The 17,601-nt window shown below is 44.8% G+C and overlaps 1 protein-coding gene across 1 annotated transcript in view; it reads left to right on the top strand.

The window, feature by feature from the left end:
• Positions 1-17,601, top strand: part of CCDC187 (coiled-coil domain containing 187) — a 335,108-nt gene that overhangs the window by 277,344 nt on the left and 40,163 nt on the right. Inside the window, exons 20-22 of the mRNA XM_069609090.1 lie at positions 12,032-12,119; positions 16,830-16,976; positions 17,064-17,221. Of these exons, the coding sequence (XP_069465191.1) occupies positions 12,032-12,119; positions 16,830-16,976; positions 17,064-17,221 (393 nt within the window). The remainder of the gene's footprint in view (positions 1-12,031; positions 12,120-16,829; positions 16,977-17,063; positions 17,222-17,601) is intronic.

Raw genomic sequence — 17,601 nt, 5'->3', positions numbered from 1 at the left:
TTTTGAAACATAGATGGGGTGGGCAAGGGGGTAGGATAAGATAGGGGGAGGGGGTTGGCAGGGCTCCCCCTGCATAATAAAAAATATATTTGAAGAATATAAATTCGAAGGTTTCACCTTTAGGTGAAGTGGAAATCACACACATCCGTCTACACCACCCTTCCCCAGGTGCATGGCAGGGACTTGTCACTGAGTGACATCAACAAGCTCTGCCCCTCAGAGGGATCTAGAGATATGCAGGTGACTTGTCACTGAGTGACATCAACAAGCTCTGCCCCTGAGAGGGATCTAGAGATACGCAGGTGACTTGTCACTGAGTGACATCAACGAGCTCTGCCCCTGAGAGGGATCTAGAGATACGCAGGTGACTTGTCACTGAGTGACATCAACGAGCTCTGCCCCTGAGAGGGATCTAGAGATATGCAGGTGACTTGTCACTGAGTGACATCAACAAGCTCTGCCCCTGAGAGGGCTCTAGAGATACGCAGGTGACTTGTCACTGAGTGACATCAATGAGCTCTGTCCCTCACAGGGATCTACAGATACGCAGGTGACTTGTCACTGAGTGACATCAACGAGCTCTGCCCCTCAGAGGGATCTAGAGATATGCAGGTGACTTGTCACTGAGTGACATCAACAAGCTCTGCCCCTGAGAGGGATCTAGAGATACGCAGGTGACTTGTCACTGAGTGACATCAATGAGCTCTGTCCCTCACAGGGATCTACAGATACGCAGGTGACTTGTCACTGAGTGACATCAACGAGCTCTGTCCCTCACAGGGATCTAGAGATATGCAGGTGACTTGTCACTGAGTGACATCAACAAGCTCTGTCCCTCACAGGGATCTAGAGATATGCAGGTGACTTGTCACTGAGTGACATCAACGAGCTCTGTCCCTCACAGGGATCTAGAGATATGCAGGCCTAATACTAAGTAGCCGGGAGACCTCGTATCAGCGCACCTCAGGGAAATGTAATCCAGACTGGGACTTACTGGGCTGTGGTCCATGCGTCCTGTTCACAGAGAATCCTGCGGTGACTCATAAATCATGAATACCTGCAAAGTAGCCAGCTCCAGAGTGAGGCTCATTATAGCAGCATTGGAGATAAGGGAGTAGAAGAGGGTCTCTGAGGAACATGGCTGGTGTGTGGAGAGTAGACAGCAGGGGAGCTGGGTGTCAGTAAAAGGCCCACTGGACCAGAGCTACAAACAGCTCCCTCCAACTCCGGTAGTCAGCCAAATTCCAGCAGGAAGCTTTTGGGCCGAAGTTTGGTGACCTTCAGCCTCTTCTCAGTGATCATCCAGATCTGGTGGCAACATGAGACCCTTGGAACAAGATCCTACCATGAAGTTGAAAAAGAAGAATCAATGGTAATCGGACACCTTCAAAGAAGTGCAGGGCACTCAAGCACCCCAGCCTCTGAGTGTCTGAAAACGTCCTAAGGATTGCTCTTGAAACCCCAGGAACCTTGTCTCGGTCTGCTTAAGCAGAAGCTGTCCTCCTATTTTGTTCAATGTGTAAACCTTTTATTTTTCCATCCACTACAAATTCAAATTGAAACCCTACCTTCTGGTATATGTCTCATTGATGACCATTCAGCTCCATGAAAGATAGCTTCAAAGAGCACACCTGTGGCAGCAAACATGTTGCTCATTCAGCGATGAGCCACATCAACTATGTTGGTATGGTAGGTATGGTATAGGATTTGTAAGTGCAACTCACCCCTCAGAGGAGGCACTGAGGTGCTAACAGCATCAACAGCACCAGCTGGCTAACCCCAGTCAAGATGAGAGAAAAATTGGGCGGAACCCTCTTTTTTGTGAAGGGGGCCTGACTCCTGAGGGTGGGTATACTAGAAAAAGAGGAAATGGAGTCAAAAAGGCTACCCTGACCCAAGACGGGAAAGGAGGTCACAAGATTTGCAGCGAAGCTTGGTAATGGCTAGCTTATTAAGACAAACACCCTTAAAGACGGCGAGAGTATCAAGAAAAAACAAGTTTATTTAACACTAACACGATAAACATATTTTCAGAAAACGAGACATATTTTCAAAAAGGGTGCTATTGCATTCAGGATGTGCAACCGTGAGCACATAAATATCTGCTATTTCGTGGGTTAGTAGGCAGAGTGAAAACTTAGTACATGTATTGCTTGGAATCACAATACGATCGTTTTGTCGACACAAAGACTGGTGTTTCTGGTTCGGTGTATTCATTGGTGTTGTTGCAGTGGCTGTACCAGGTGGAGCCGCGCTGCTTGGATGTACCGAACGGTCTTCAGGACTTATACGTTGTGGTTGGAGTCATGATGGTGAAGTGTGTCCATCGTGGTCGGATAATTATACGTCTGGGTTGAGGTCCAAATTAATTGGCAGGCATCTGCGGTAACGTCAGATGTCAGGAGATGTATTGCTTGGAATCACAATACGATCGTTTTGTCGACACAAAGACTGGTGTTTCTGGTTCGGTGTATTCATTGGTGTTGTTGCAGTGGCTGTACCAGGTGGAGTCGTTTTCCGGAGGAGCACAGCTCATTACCCACAGAACAACTGGACCAAGCGCAGGAGGCAACACAGCTCCACAGTTGACTATCACCAGCTCCTGACATCTGACGTTACCGCAGATGCCTGCCAATTAATTTGGACCTCAACCCAGACGTATAATTATCCGACCACAATGGACACACTTCACCATCATGACTCCAACCACAACGTATAAGTCCTGAAGACCGTTCGGTACATCCAAGCAGCGCGGCTCCACCTGGTACAGCCACTGCAACAACACCAATGAATACACCGAACCAGAAACACCAGTCTTTGTGTCGACAAAACGATCGTATTGTGATTCCAAGCAATACATCTCCTGACATCTGACGTTACCGCAGATGCCTGCCAATTAATTTGGACCTCAACCCAGACGTATAATTATCCGACCACGATGGACACACTTCACCATCATGACTCCAACCACAACGTACAAGTCCTGAAGACCGTTCGGTACATCCAAGCAGCGCGGCTCCACCTGGTACAGCCACTGCAACAACACCAATGAATACACCGAACCAGAAACACCAGTCTTTGTGTCGACAAAACGATCGTATTGTGATTCCAAGCAATACATGTACTAAGTTTTCACTCTGCCTACTAACCCACGAAATAGCAGATATTTATGTGCTCACGGTTGCACATCCTGAATGCAATAGCACCCTTTTTGAAAATATGTCTCGTTTTCTGAAAATATGTTTATCGTGTTAGTGTTAAATAAACTTGTTTTTTCTTGATACTCTCGCCGTCTTTAAGGGTGTTTGTCTTAATAAGCTAGCCATTACCTAGCTTCGCTGCAAATCTTGTGACCTCCTTTCCCGTCTTGGGTCAGGGTAGCCTTTTTGACTCCATTTCCTCTTTTTCTAGTAACCCCAGTCAAGGCCAGGGATCAGGCCCTTATCTAGGGAATAGCAGTGGGTTCAGCTTGCATTGTAACTCAATGCAGTTTTGCATCACCCTTAGGCAGGGTGGCAGGTTGTTTCATAGCCTGGTAGCCAGAAAGCCAAAAGATGTACTGCCCCATTGCTGATATTTGATCTTCGGCACTACCAGTAGATTGGCAGTGGACAAACTAAGATGTCTGCCTCGGATATTGCATGTTAGGTGTGTTGGGCGATTGTGAAATAAAAGCTGGTCCATTGTGATGGAGGGCTTTGTGTACCGTACATAATGTCTTAAAATCAATCCTACTTGCCACTTGCAACCAATGCAGGTCTCTGAGGACTGAAGAGATATGGACCCGATATTTAGATAGGAAAGAAGGCGTGGAGCTGCTTTCTGAATGAGGAGCTTACAAATCGTTTTTTTTGTTTTGAAGTTCCAGATAAACAAAATTACAGTAGTCAAGAGGACTTGAAATGAAAGCGTTCATCAACTCAATCCGTGCGGGAAAACTAAAATAATCAAGGAAACATTGCAGGGATTTTAACTGAAAGAAGCAACTGCTCATGATTTTATTAATCTGGGTTGAAAAGAAGAGGTCGGAGATGAACCAAACCCCAAGGTTCCGAACAGATGGAGCTGGGGTAGGAAAAGTGCCAAATGATACAGGGCAGACATTAAGCACATCCAGTTCTCCCAATGTTGTGGAGGTAGATACTACAAGGACCGTGGAGGCTTGAGTTTACAAAGTAGAATCACAGTTTTATGTGAGGGAAGTAATAGTCTGTGTAGTGACATGCAAGTTCCAATTTATTCAATAAAGGCATTAATATCTTCCACTAGGACTAGGTTGATACTATCTAGATAGAGAACCAGTTGAGTGTCATCAATGTACATATAAAATTGCAGCCCGGCGGAGCAGATAAAATCTGCAAAAGGCTTCATATAAGGATTAAAAAGAAGCAGGCTCAAAGATGAGCCCTACGCGACACCACAGGTGATGGATTGTAGGGGAGATTGAAAGGTTGGACAGCAAGATCAAATGGGTTGTCTCGTTCAGGAAAGATTTCACCCACGTCCAAGGGATTCCTCTCAGGCCCATATTATATAGGCGACCTGAAATTATGAATGCCATGGTCCACTGTATCAAACACTATGAACAGGTCCAGTAAGATCAAAATTCCGGTACCATCAGAGACAATCCATCTTTTGAAGTCATCGAGACACTCGGTCACTACTGATTGTGTGTTATGAGCAGGCAAAAGCCTGCTTGGGCATCATGAAGCCATTTGTTTTCCTCTGTGAAAATCTGGACTCGACGGATCACTTCACCCAACAGCAGCTTAGCAATGTAACGCAATTTGGGAATAGGGTGATCATTTTCAGGACAGGAGGGATGTAAAGAAGCTTTTTTGAATAAAGAACCACTTCTGCCGTCTTCCAGGATGGAGGTATTGTGAGGGTCTAGGAGAAAGAGACGGACACAAAGGTGCCATGTTGACTTCCCACCGCTACTCCTACTGACCTGATTCCATCTGCTCTCATTCCTAAGGTTTATACCCTTCTTATTCCTTATCTTGTTTCTTTTTTCAATATCATTCTCAGTACTTCTGTCTTTCCCACAGCTTTTAAACATGCAAAGATAATCCCTATCCTGAAAAAGCCCACTACCAACTCTCACATTTTTTCTACTTTCTGGCCTATCTCCCTCTTACCCTACTTTTCTAAACTTCTAGAACGTCTTGTCTATTCTCAGATATCCTTTGTCACTGATCAATCTCTTTTTCCTCATTTTCAGTCTGGTTTTCCGTCCTTGTCACTCCACTGAGACTGCCCTGATCTGTGTACTTAACTCCCTTCTCTCAGCCCGATATTCTAAACACTCCTCTTTGCTTATCTTGCTTGAGTTACCTGCTGCTTTTGACACCGTGGATCATTCCTTGCTCTTGGAATCTCTCTCCTCTTTTGTTCTTAGGGGTTCTGTTCTTTCCTGGTTCTCCTCCTATCTTTCTAATCGAACTTTTTCCGTCTCCTGAGCTGGTCAGAGCTCTTTACCCTTCCCCCTTGAGCACAGTGTTCCCAAGGATCGGTCTTGGGCCCCTTTCTCTTTTCTCTTTACACTTATGAACTCTCAGCTATAATCTCTGCTTTCGGTCTCTCTCATCCCTTTTTACGCTGATGACACACAACCTTTCCTATCCTTCTTGTCTTTCACTCCAGAAATCCACCACACTCTTACAGCCTGTCTTTCTGCTATCAAATCTTGGATGGCTTCCCACTTCCTCACCTTAAATGCAGAGAAGACTGAGGTGCTATTCTTCCCTGCTAACACAATTCCTCCTCACCCACCACCTCCATTCATATCTTTTCCACCCGCTAGTCTTACTATTTCTCCCACAGCTCGGAATCTTGGCCTTTACCTTGACTCTAATCTTTCTTTTGTTCACCATAGCTCTCTTACCTCTTGTTCCTGTCATTTTCATCTATATAATATCCGTAAAGTCTGCCCTTTTCTCCCTATTCAAGCTACCAAACTTCATATCTCTTCCTTAATTTTTTCACGACTTTTCTACTGCTCTAACACTCTTTTCAGTCTCCGGTGTCCTCGTCTTGCTCCCTTGAAATCAATCTATAATTCTTCTGTTTGTCTGCTTTGTCTTCTTTCGTATCACAACTCCATTTTCTCTTCACTTGCCTCACGTGACTGGCTAACTGTTAATTCTCAACTCAAATTTATTTTCCTTTGCTTAGTCTTCAAATGACTTTACCAGCTTGCACCTGACTATCTTGCTTCACTTCTATTCTTCTACAGTCCATCTGTCGTACACACACAAGCATGTACACAACCCGGGTCCCTCGCTAAACCACAGACCTCAATTAGGTACAAAAAAATCTGTTACCCAGCAACAGCATCTGACACCTGGTACACTGGGACACTGGAGAGGACAACATTGAGTGTATTCCAAATGGAAATGTGAACTCCAATGGCGTGTTTGCGCACGAGCAAGTATAACAAACAAACGCGCTTCCTTGGCAACGCTATGCAAAAGAAGGAAATGCTTGTCCTCACAAACACGGGACATGACGTTTCGGACCCAGCCACGCCCATCGACCATTCACGGAACCCGACACGTGACGCGCAGGAGTCATAGCAACGGTGCTGCAATAACGCCTTAAAACAACGGTGGTTTCTGTTGTTCAGCACTTCTCAGCTGTTTCGAATCAGCGTTTGGCGTTCGTGTTACTTGGATCCTGCTTTCTCGAATTTCTGACCTCGGACAACGTTTCCTGGATTCCTTCTGCCACTTCCTTATGTGCTACGCTTCATGCTTATGCTAAACTCCCTCATTTGACCTCGGATTTATACCACAGACTGATTTTGCTCTTGCTACGGATTTCTTGTATATCTGGACATCAGATCTTACTCCATTGTTTTCACGGACTGATTTGGATCCTCCTTTGGCATTTGTTGCTTCTGTGAATCATGAACAGTTCTGGACACTCCATTCAGCAACCTTGTCCTTCTTCAGGTGCTCCCAGTGTGTTAATTCAGTATTACCCATACCTCCTGTTATATTGCTCTGCTCTTTGCTGCCTTTAGCTCACTGAGGGAACAGGCTTGTTATCCTTGAACATCCTGCCACACTCCAGATTCCTCCCGCTCCATCCATCTGCATTACCATCTCATGGTAGGTGCCATTATCTGTACTCTATCACTATATCCACTGCATAAAGTCTGTTCATACTCACCTAACCTGCCAATTTCTTTACAGCAGCCACTCTGAGGATCTGGAGTTCCTGTTCCTGCCACCTGTGGCCCTAATCCTCGAACAGCGAGTGTTTTGTGTCTCACTGTTGGTTGCTTAGAGACGGAGGTATTCATACTTCACGCGAACCTCGAGTCATGACAATCTCGCCCCTTACGTTCTTCCTGTCTCTTCAGATTGAATGTTCCATGTCTACCATGTGCCCAATCCCGCTTCCAGCCCTTTCAGCTTCTTGCCCCTCTACATTGGAATGCCCTTCCAGTGGCTATTCATTCTATCACTGTTCATTCTATTTTCAGTTCTTCTTTGAAATCTCATCTCCTACATTGTCCCTGATTGTCTGCTACCAGTATTGACGTTTTGACGTTTACTTACTATTACTGTTGTACCGTGCTTTGTTTTTATTTGTGCAGCACTTTGGGTTAAAGCGCTATATAATACACAATAAAATACAAAATAAATACTTTTATTAACAACAAAAATGGTGGGGTTGGAGGAAATCCTAACTAGCCCTACTGCTAAGAAGGGTTTCCCTGCCTCAACAAAACTAACTAATGACATTTTCTGTGTCCGAATGTCCAAAGTAAAGTTTGCCGTCCTGTCTCCAAATCCTAACCTATCCTTCACAAGCTAAACCTAATATAATGTGACAAGGGAAATGTTTTTTGACTGCCGACCTTAAACCCAGCTTTGCAATCCAAACAAAGGTTCCAAAACATGTAGAAAAGCAAACAAACGTTCCATAAGACTCAAGGGGTTGATTTCCTTCCCCCAGATTGTTGCCAGCTTAATCTAAAATGATCTGCGGCTCTGCTCTACAGTTCAAAACAAAATGTTCCATCAAGTATTTGTGTCTTTAACAGTTGAGACAAATCTTTGTCTTTACTTGATGAACCTGACTCCCATGTCCTGCAACAACAAAGAATGGCCTGGTCACCTTTGCCAAGCTAGTTTGAGGGTTCCAAGCCCTATTCCTAGTACCCCTCCTCTTGACCCACTCTCCTGCCAAGTTGGGTATTCAACATTCCTGGATTCACAGTTCTCTTTCTCTGTATTGTATTCACTTCCACCCAAGGCCTTGGTTTACTCTCCTGCCAAGATCCCTGAGTTTCTTTTGTACACACAGCTCTGTATTCCTCTGACTCACAATTTTGGGTATACCTCCCCAGGCTTCACATGGTTGTTCACAATCTTCTTTTTATCTGTTCTCTTTTAGTTCCACAGCCTTGGTTTACTCTCCTGCCAAGGTCTGTGAATGTTACTCCTATACGTACAGTTCGTATTCCCCGCTCTACCTGGTCGGGGTATCCTTTCCGTGTGTGGGTCCCAGACCCCCTTCACTTGATCATACACAACTTTCTCTTGGCCTAATCTTCCTTCGATCCACAGCCTTGATTTTCTCTCCTGCCAGGTCTGTGAGTGCCTCTCACATTTTTACAGTTTTTATTCCCCTTTGTTACTCTTAGGGGAATGCTTTCTTTATGTGGGTCCAAGACCCCCTTCACTTGGTCACTCTCCCCTGATGAATATTGCCCTTCTGCCTTGCTTCTGGCCTCTTGTGCTCTCTGGGTCTCCCCGGGACTGTGGTAAGCCACCCTTGTACCTGTAGGGTCTTGGCCACCACGCTCGAGCAGTTTGTGTGTCTCCCAAGAGCTTTGCCGGCTCTCCCGGCTTCTCAGGACCTTCTCCGGTATTCAGCATCCCTTCTCTGCAGCTTTCCAGTGGTCTGTTTGCACGACTGCAGGTTTGGTTACTGGCGGGTGCCTCGCATCAGGCTGCCTTCTGCATCACCGGCCTGCAGTGAGTGGGCTTCCCTCAAGGAGACAGTCTGCCATTCTGCACTCCGGATCTGTGCAGACTTTGCCATGTTCTCGGTCCTGACGGGATCACGGTTGAAGATGACATTGTTCTCTTCCCTCCTCATTTGTAAATGACAGCTGGCCAATAGGAACGTCCAGAAAACTAGAACGTGTGTGTTGGTTCTGGCGAGTGATCATCATTCCTTGTGTCCTCTCTTTCATCCCAGTTGTTCTCAATTGGGATATGTTAGTCAGCACATGGAAGTAACAGGTAATGGGGAATGGAAGGGGGTTTGAGGGAAGGTGGGAGGGTCAAGGAGAAACCGCGTTCTCCTGAAGTGGTCACTACTCTCAATGGGGTCCTCCCTCCCCATGAGATCCTCCTGCTGAGTACCACCCCCCACCCCCAGGGGGACCACCAGGTAGTGGCTTCACCACCCTAGCCTCATGGAAACCGGCTTCCCCATCTAAAGCAGTGAAAATGCCTCGGGATTCGTAACAGTATATAACCAGAGAGCAGAGATTGGTTAATAATATTGCAGATATCCATGGAAATGTATGCACAAACATTTCTCTAAAGATAGGCTGTACAGGGGGTCAAGAGACAATCCCGTTGGTCTTCTTTCAGCCATAAAATGGGGTACAGTCTTCTCTGATAGCTCTGTAAATGTATCAAGGATTTTGCCCCGAACCAGATAACCCTGATAAAACATGGAGGAAGCATCAGGATCGCAGGCTAGAGATGCCTTCACCAGTTGTTCTCTGATAGTCATCATCTTGGATTGAAAAGAATTAGCAAGTTCTTCACAAAGAAGTTGAGAGGATATAATATGTGCAGTGACAGTCTGAACTGTACGTAATTCATGAAGAATTTGAAACATTTCCTTTCTACTACTAGTCTTTGTAAGGAGATGGTTTGCAAACTATCTTTTTTTTGATAGTTTGATTTATTTTATGGCCATTTGCTTCTTACATTGGCTTCCTGTACCACCAAGTTTCAGTTTAAGGCCCTCTTTGTGTTAGGCACAGCTGTCTATAATTAGACTCCTTCTCTTATGCCAGATAGATTTCATCTCTGCGTTTCAGCACGCCCGCTATGATCAGTAGATAAACGTGTGCTTCAAATGCCACAAATCAAATATGAACGCACCGGCGGAAAATTTATTTTCCCAACCTTTCGGTTCTCTAATGAAATTCTTGGCCCCTTGATTTTAAGTCCACCTCCTCGCACATCTGCTTCAGAATGAAATCAATACCCTATTTTTCCAAGTTAGAGTTATACTAGGTTTCCGAAGGTTTAGTACCAAGAGGCCTTAATTAGGGAAACAGTTGCACTCTAAAAGTATTACCTTTCTACTTTTTAGGAGTCATGCACCACCATGTCCTCTGTAGACCCTTCCGACTCTTCTCCCAACAACATAGCAGCAAAGAACTCCCCTTCTCCCTGTTCCTCCTACGCCCCCATTGAAGCCTTCGATCTCTTAATCCTAAACACCCTAAAACGCCTGTGAATCAAATGTTGCAAATCATGTGTTAACGTTTTTAACTGAAAAATAACAATTGCCACACATCACATGTATTTACACAAAGTAAAGCTATGTTTGGTGTGTGTATTCCAAGTCTTCCACTGTGCAAATTTAATTGGAGAGTATGATGTCTGGTATTGGGAGTTGATTTGACAAATGAACAATGGCCATAAATATGTTCTGCATTCCTTGATATTGAGTACATTGCAATGACTGTTCATATCATTATACGGGTGATATTAGTGGGGATTTATATTGTAATCATGAAATCATTCAACAAACTAAGTTGCCTATAGGCGAATTAATAATAGGTGTTATTTTCGAACTCATTGATATTCAAGTTCTCATCATCAGAACAATTGAAAGTCTAATTGGCCCAAATGAGATGTACATCCAGGACCTGAAGGCACAACAACACATATGTTGCAGATAACGAGTTGTAGGAGGCACTGAACAACATTCAAACTCCGTAAACATGTGGGAACGGCTTGATCCTGAGTGCTGGCAGCGTAAATAATGTATTCTAAAAATCTTCTAAATTAAGGAGATTTTGGGAAAGGTTCTGATAAAGGGAGTCTTAACATTTGACAAACATTTAGAATTTGCATGTTAATTATTTCAGGTCACTTTTAAGAACAGGTCTTATAATTGGCCATCAATGATGTAGGTTGTTTAGCACATTCGTAGTGCCCATGAGACCAATTTCATGGTTTGTAAATCTCGTATTAATCAGATATCTTGTTGTTGGCAGCTAAAGAAAAGGACTGTTTACAATAATACCTTATTGAAAAACAAAATGAATTGTATCTGAAATCTTAAACCTGTATGCTTGTCACATTCGATTTGGAGTGCTTTTACTTTTTGCAGTTGTTTTCTTTGTCTTGGTTTTTGTTTCTCTTCTGCTTGCGGGTACACTTATTTGACACGTGTCATTTTGTTTAGAAGAGTCACATTTCTTACTTGGGCTAGAGGCTGTCCACACAGCAAATGTAATGCCATTCAAGACTCGGTCACGCCTATTATAAATACGCGTGCGCTTAAAGTACATTACTGCTTCTCTACTTCAGTATTGTCTGTGTGGACAAGTTGAGTTTAAGAAGTCAACTGTTTTAACTCCTTTTAACAACAAGTAACAATGAATACCCATTGTGAATGATGAAATAGGACATTCTTGCCTTGTTTGAGGGATTTATCCAGAATTAAACCATCAACCTCTTTTCTTGGTATTAGACGGCAGCATGTATTTAAACATTTATGTATGAGCGCGATAGAAATAAAATATCAATATCAATTAAAAAATGTATTGTCCAATGACTGGTTGTTTGCTACGTAATCTCTGATAAGAAGGCCCCTGTGATTCCTTTTCCACATCTATCATGATTCTTGCTGCCTTTAAAGAGAAACTAGTTTTGCCTTTGACACAATTTTTCTCCAATGGGCACTTTAAAAGTTAATTGACATTCTTTGTTTTGCATCCATTTTTCTTTTTTAATGCCCTCTTCTTGGTGTGCAGGCGATTTGAACGCAGAGGAGACTATGAAAAGGTGCCGGAGATTGTTAGGAAACAGCAGGATATCCTGACTCAACTTCAGCAAGAACAGGTATGATCAGGAGACTGTGTGTGGATCAACAGAGTGGTGCTTTTTGGATGGCCTTTCACCCATTTAATTTCCAGATTGGTCATTGGTGACTGAATTGCATCGTAATTTGGTGACGTGGCCAAGAGTTGAGAAATTGGACATCGGTAGAACCATCGCGACCACACTCGACATCACTTATGATCCCTGTGGTTGCTATTATCCGGTATTACCCCATCATTTCGCTGCAACAAATGCCGAACACAAAAATGCCACATTTTGAAGTGCCCCTATCCACGCTATGATATGTGGGGGATGTGTCGGGGTAATAAAAAATATATGGGGAGTACGGGAGGGCTGCATGGTCTGATATGATATGATAGGTTATTTATAACACGCTTAATACCCAGAGGTTTCTAAGCGCAGACCCGGGGATCGAAGCTGTGTTGCTCTGTGTCATCTTGCTTCCAAGGTGAGCACGTTGGCCCTGAGCTATCCTCCCGAGACAATTGCGGTGAAAGGTGCAGAGACAAAAATCGACATTTTCGAGTTCTGGATTTTTTTCGTATAATCACACAGATCCCTATTGCCCTAGGAGTGAATTGGCAAGAGACTAGAATCGATAATGATATGGACCATCTATATTACGCACACCACACACTGGATTATCTCATGGTTCTTTACTCAAATGCGTTTACGCTTACATTTGCACAGGTCTCTATCGCCAAAAAGAAGAGAAAAAATCCTCAATTTTAACAACGCTGCTGAACCTCACACAAATATCCCGCAAAGAAGAACCGCCACAAATACGTGACGGTTAGTCCATAACTCGACCAACAATAATTATTTGGTAATTATGCAACACTTTTATCAACGCGCAATACATAGAACATTATTATGTAGAATTATTACCCAAAGAAGTTAGTAATTATTTAACTACCTCGGTAGGATGAGAGGCTTAGTTGGCCGTGCCAGGATTTGAACCAGTGGCCTGAAGATCACACACACATCTCATCAGCAAATTCTTAACCCGATTAAGGTGGGCAATTTTGCAAAATGGGTTTGCAGGACACTTTAGATGCGGGTGCACCTCACAAGCAGTCTGTAGTGTGTGCTGAATCGCATGGCATTGTTCACGCTGATCGTGTATCCACTTGTTGGTGACATTGGTAGAAAATGGCCTTCTAACACATATACAGCACGTAAGCAAAACTGTAGAACCGCTATGCATACAGGCATCCATCTAACTGACCTGTTAAGTTTTCTCTACAGACCCTGAGCGGCAAAATGACATAAAGACCCACCCATTTACCCTTTGCATTGTGTTTCCAAGTGCCACAAGACAAGAAGGGGGCGGGGGATATCATAAGAAAAGAAAACAGCAACAGGGAAAAGAAAAGACGGTTATATTGGCCTTGTGACAATCCTACTATGCAAGTGCTTCAGGAGATAAATGCAAGAAGGAGAAGTGGGAGAAATGTAATAGAGGGGGTCCTCGCGAGTGGGGGGCAATTGATGTACAGGCCAAGGTGGCAAGTGCCAGGGGAATGAAGGGGGAGGGAGGAAAAGAGTAGTGTGCAGGCGGACTGGGTAGGGATAGTCTGGGAAAGGGAGCCCAAGGACAAGTGCTGACGAAGGATGCTGGGAAGGACTGGTTGGGGGTGGTCTGGTCCCTATATGATTCAGAAGAGACCATGCCCCAGTGGTAGCGGCAGGTGGAGAGCTTAACAAGGGAGGAGCAGATCGAAGGCAGCAGAGAAAAGGTCTTGAGAAGTTTCTGGAGGATCCGGCTCAAGTCTGATGGGGAGAGGGAGGCACCACCTGGGGAGAGGAATCTACCTTCAACTCTCTGCGTGGAGAAACGTTTGACCTGCAGAGTGGTGGTACCAGAGGACCGAAGCTTTCTGGCTGGGAGGTATTTAGGGATGGAAAGATGGATGTAGAGAGGCCCCAGGCAGCCTTGTGGATGATGCAGAGGGATTTGAATTTGATCCTTGGAGTCACCAGTATCCAGTGTAGAGACTTTAGGGATGGAGAGATGCAGTCCCTGGGCTTGAGGCCAAGGATAAGACTTGCAGCCCTAATCTGGATTAGTTGGAGGAGGCGAAGAGAGGAAGAGGCTGTTGCAGTAGTCGAGCCTGGAGAGAACCATGGCTCTGGAGACAATTAGCTTCTGGGGGAAGGTGAGGAAAGATAGAATAGACCTGAGGAGATGGAGCTGAAAATGTGACTTCCTGGCAAGGTCTGTGATGTGTGGAAAGAAGGAGAGAGGAGTCAAAGATGATCCCATGTTTTTTTGCCTCGCAAGTGGGTGAGGTGAGGGCACCCAGAGAGGTAAGGGAAGCTGGGAGCAAGCATCCCAATGAGAAGGATCTCAGTCTTGCTGGCATTGAGGCAGAGATCATTAGCAGAACATCAAGCCTGAATAACAGTCAGGCAATCACGTATAAGGCAGGAAGAGGAGGAGGAAGAGTTAGAGGAAGGCAGCCAGAAAGAGAGTTGTGTGTCGTCAGCGTAACACTAGGAGGAAGGGGAGTAGGTGGACTTCAGGTGGGCCAAAGGGTCCAGCTAAATGTTGAAGAGCCATGGCGCTAGGGTAGAGACCTTGGGACACCACAAGTAGAGAGTGAGATGGAGGAAAACAAAATTGTAAGGGTCATCATAATTCAGTACTCAGCAGCATAATGTCTCATGGGTAGTGGCAGTAAAAGTAGCCCAGAAACAAATATCTTTGTGGCAATATATGAATCGGCACTATTATTATATATGGAGCAACTCTATGGTGTAGTACACCATGTGGGAGGCTTTTTTAAATTGCAAAAGATGCTACCTGAATCCTTTCTAGACAAAGTGAGAATAAATGATTTGCCCAGGATCACACACTATGACTAAGTGGTGAACTAGGGATTGGGCCCAATCTCCGATTTAAGTACTTGACCATATATCTTTCCAGTTTTATTTCATATAAATATGTTTTATGGTTTGGGATTAGAGATTAAAAAGTATTTATTTAGATGCCTTCAAAAGTGCACATATTACACATTAAACTCACCTGACAATAAAAAAAATGGTTTTCGTACCATGCTGAGCAAAATTACTACAGATGTAGCTTTGTTTTCCTCACCCTGAATGGAGGATTACAGTGATAGCATGCAAATTAATGTGAGCCTAAACAAATGCCCTTGGATTTTAAAACAGCACTATCAAGACTAAAAGACAGTGAAAGAAAGGGCAATCTATTGTCATCAGCTTGAGTCATTATTTCAACCAGCATGCAGCGTTATGCACCCCTCCTATGTCTTAACCCCTAACATTCACACCTCTTAAAGAACAATACTCTGCCACATACACTGCTGCCTCTGGGCCTCGAATCACTCCCTTTGTAATGCTTGCTGCTACAGCCTGAGACCGCATGGGGAACTGCTGTGCTGCCCAGCGCCCGGGAAGGCTTCAAACAGCTGTTCCTGCTGCAGAGCAGCAAAGTCTGAACTTTCTCTCGTCCCCCGATAGCCTGCGTGCGGGTTGCGGGACACAGTCCTTTAAATCGGGACAGGCCCACAAATTACGGGACGGTTGTCCACCCTACACCCGTTAAGCGTTTCTGGAATCCAAGGACTTCAGTGCCATCATTAAAATAAGGTTCACTCCACGACTGTGAGGTACTGAACAGAAGACAGTTGTGCAGAGTATATTCACTAACAACACCGGGATCCTAATCTGGAATTAAATGGGCTGCTGTATAGGCAACCCTAGGGGTTTTTAAATGACATCTTAATATGCAGGGTGGACTGGCCTATAGCGAACTCTGGAGATTTCCCAGCAGGGTGGAGTGGGTGGACTGGCCTTTAGCGAACTCTCGAGATTTCCCAGCAGGGTGGACTGGCCTAGAGCAAACTCTGGAGATTTCCCGGCAGGGTGGACTGGCCTATAGCGAACTCTGGAGATTTCCCAGTAGGCCTCCGCACCCTGGGCCTCTTTTGAATGGTAACCTCTTTTGTTTACAGATTTTCTCAAAGGAAATGGGTTGGGCTTGCTGAAAATGTGTAATATGGGGCCACTTTGCAAATTATTTCCTAGGCCTCTTTTGGTTCCCAGTCCATCCCTGTCCAGAATTATGTATTCTATTCGGGAGACACTAGTCAAGTGCTGGTTTTATCATTGCACTCTCAAACTGTAGTCACTGTTTTATAATGGGGAAATCCAGGACTACAAGTCCCACTATACAAAGTTAACACCAGGGCTGAACCAGTGCCTGCTGAATGGAATGGAATGGATAAGGTTGGCCTGTATGATGCGTTTTTAAAGGTAAAATCCTAAAGTGAAAATTAAACCTATCCCCTGAACAGCATGGCATTTCCAGATGTGCAACACCTGCCAACAGCTCCCTTGATTGTAGAGAGTTATCGCAGTAAGGCCTGTAAATGAAAGTTGTGAAAGTGTAATGAGAGGTAGCAACAGAGTAGGAATTTGTTATCGAAATGTTTAGTAAAAGTCTAAGATAACAGAGATTTCAAGTTTCCTCATGCCATGTTTGAGAAGGGCAGCCACTCCTGTTTTTTTAAAAAAAATTCTGGGATATGTCCTTTTCCTACATTTAAAATCAGAAACATTAAAAAAATACATATCCCAGAATTCAAAGGGAAAACAACAGGCCGTCGTGTTCTTGTCACTTGCGAGCTTGTGGAAATGGACTTGGCCCATTGACTTCATGGCTGCCTGCTTGACTCCTTGCAGACCGAGATAAGCCACCTGCAGAACATCCACAGAGCCGCTCACCTGGAACGAAAGCTGCTGCTCCGGCACCAGAAGGAACTCCTGCAGCTGCAGCAGTCCACGGCCCAGCTGCACGCGAGGCTGCAGGCCCTGGCGGGCAGCACACAGGTCAGGGAGAGCTATTCCGAGTACTACCCCTTTCCACATGTCTTTTAAACCCGACCTTATGCAGTGTGATTGGGATGTCTCCTGTAGGTCTCCGTGGAACAAGGAGTAACAGCGTGGAACGAAAAGGCGTTCGGCCCTTGGACCACTCCTGAGCTTCCAGCGGGTGAAATTCAATTCGATTTTACTCCCGTCTTCGAAATTGAGAAGGTTCATGCAGACAGGAGGCGACACAGGGAGGATGGCAGGTAGGTGCTTGTTTTCCCACGAAAAATGTGTCAGTCTCAACAATACCTGATTCCATTCCGGCTAGCGTAGGCGTCTCCTCAGGCCTAACGCAGCCAGAACCCAGTCTGGGTGTCCACCCTCCAGACTGAACACATCCAACTGATTTCCTCAGCACCACACCTACCGCTAAGAAGCAGCTATCATGCAACAACCACACCAGCTGCACACATATCGGGTGCACCCACGCACCATACAACACTCTTTCTTTCTCTACCACATCGAACTGCGGTTCCCGAGGGTTTTCAACCTACCAGCGCTTTGAGATCATACCAATGATACATAAGGCGCTATATAAATGCCAAGTAACATAACATAACATAATATAAAAGTTCCAGGCTGG

Source organism: Ambystoma mexicanum, chromosome 8 (assembly GCF_040938575.1).
Source record: "Ambystoma mexicanum isolate Mex_15411 chromosome 8, UKY_AmexF1_1, whole genome shotgun sequence".
NCBI classification, from domain to species: domain Eukaryota; kingdom Metazoa; phylum Chordata; class Amphibia; order Caudata; family Ambystomatidae; genus Ambystoma; species Ambystoma mexicanum.
The sequence above is the reverse complement of the archived record's forward strand: the minus strand, read 5'-3'. Positions and strand labels throughout refer to the sequence as shown.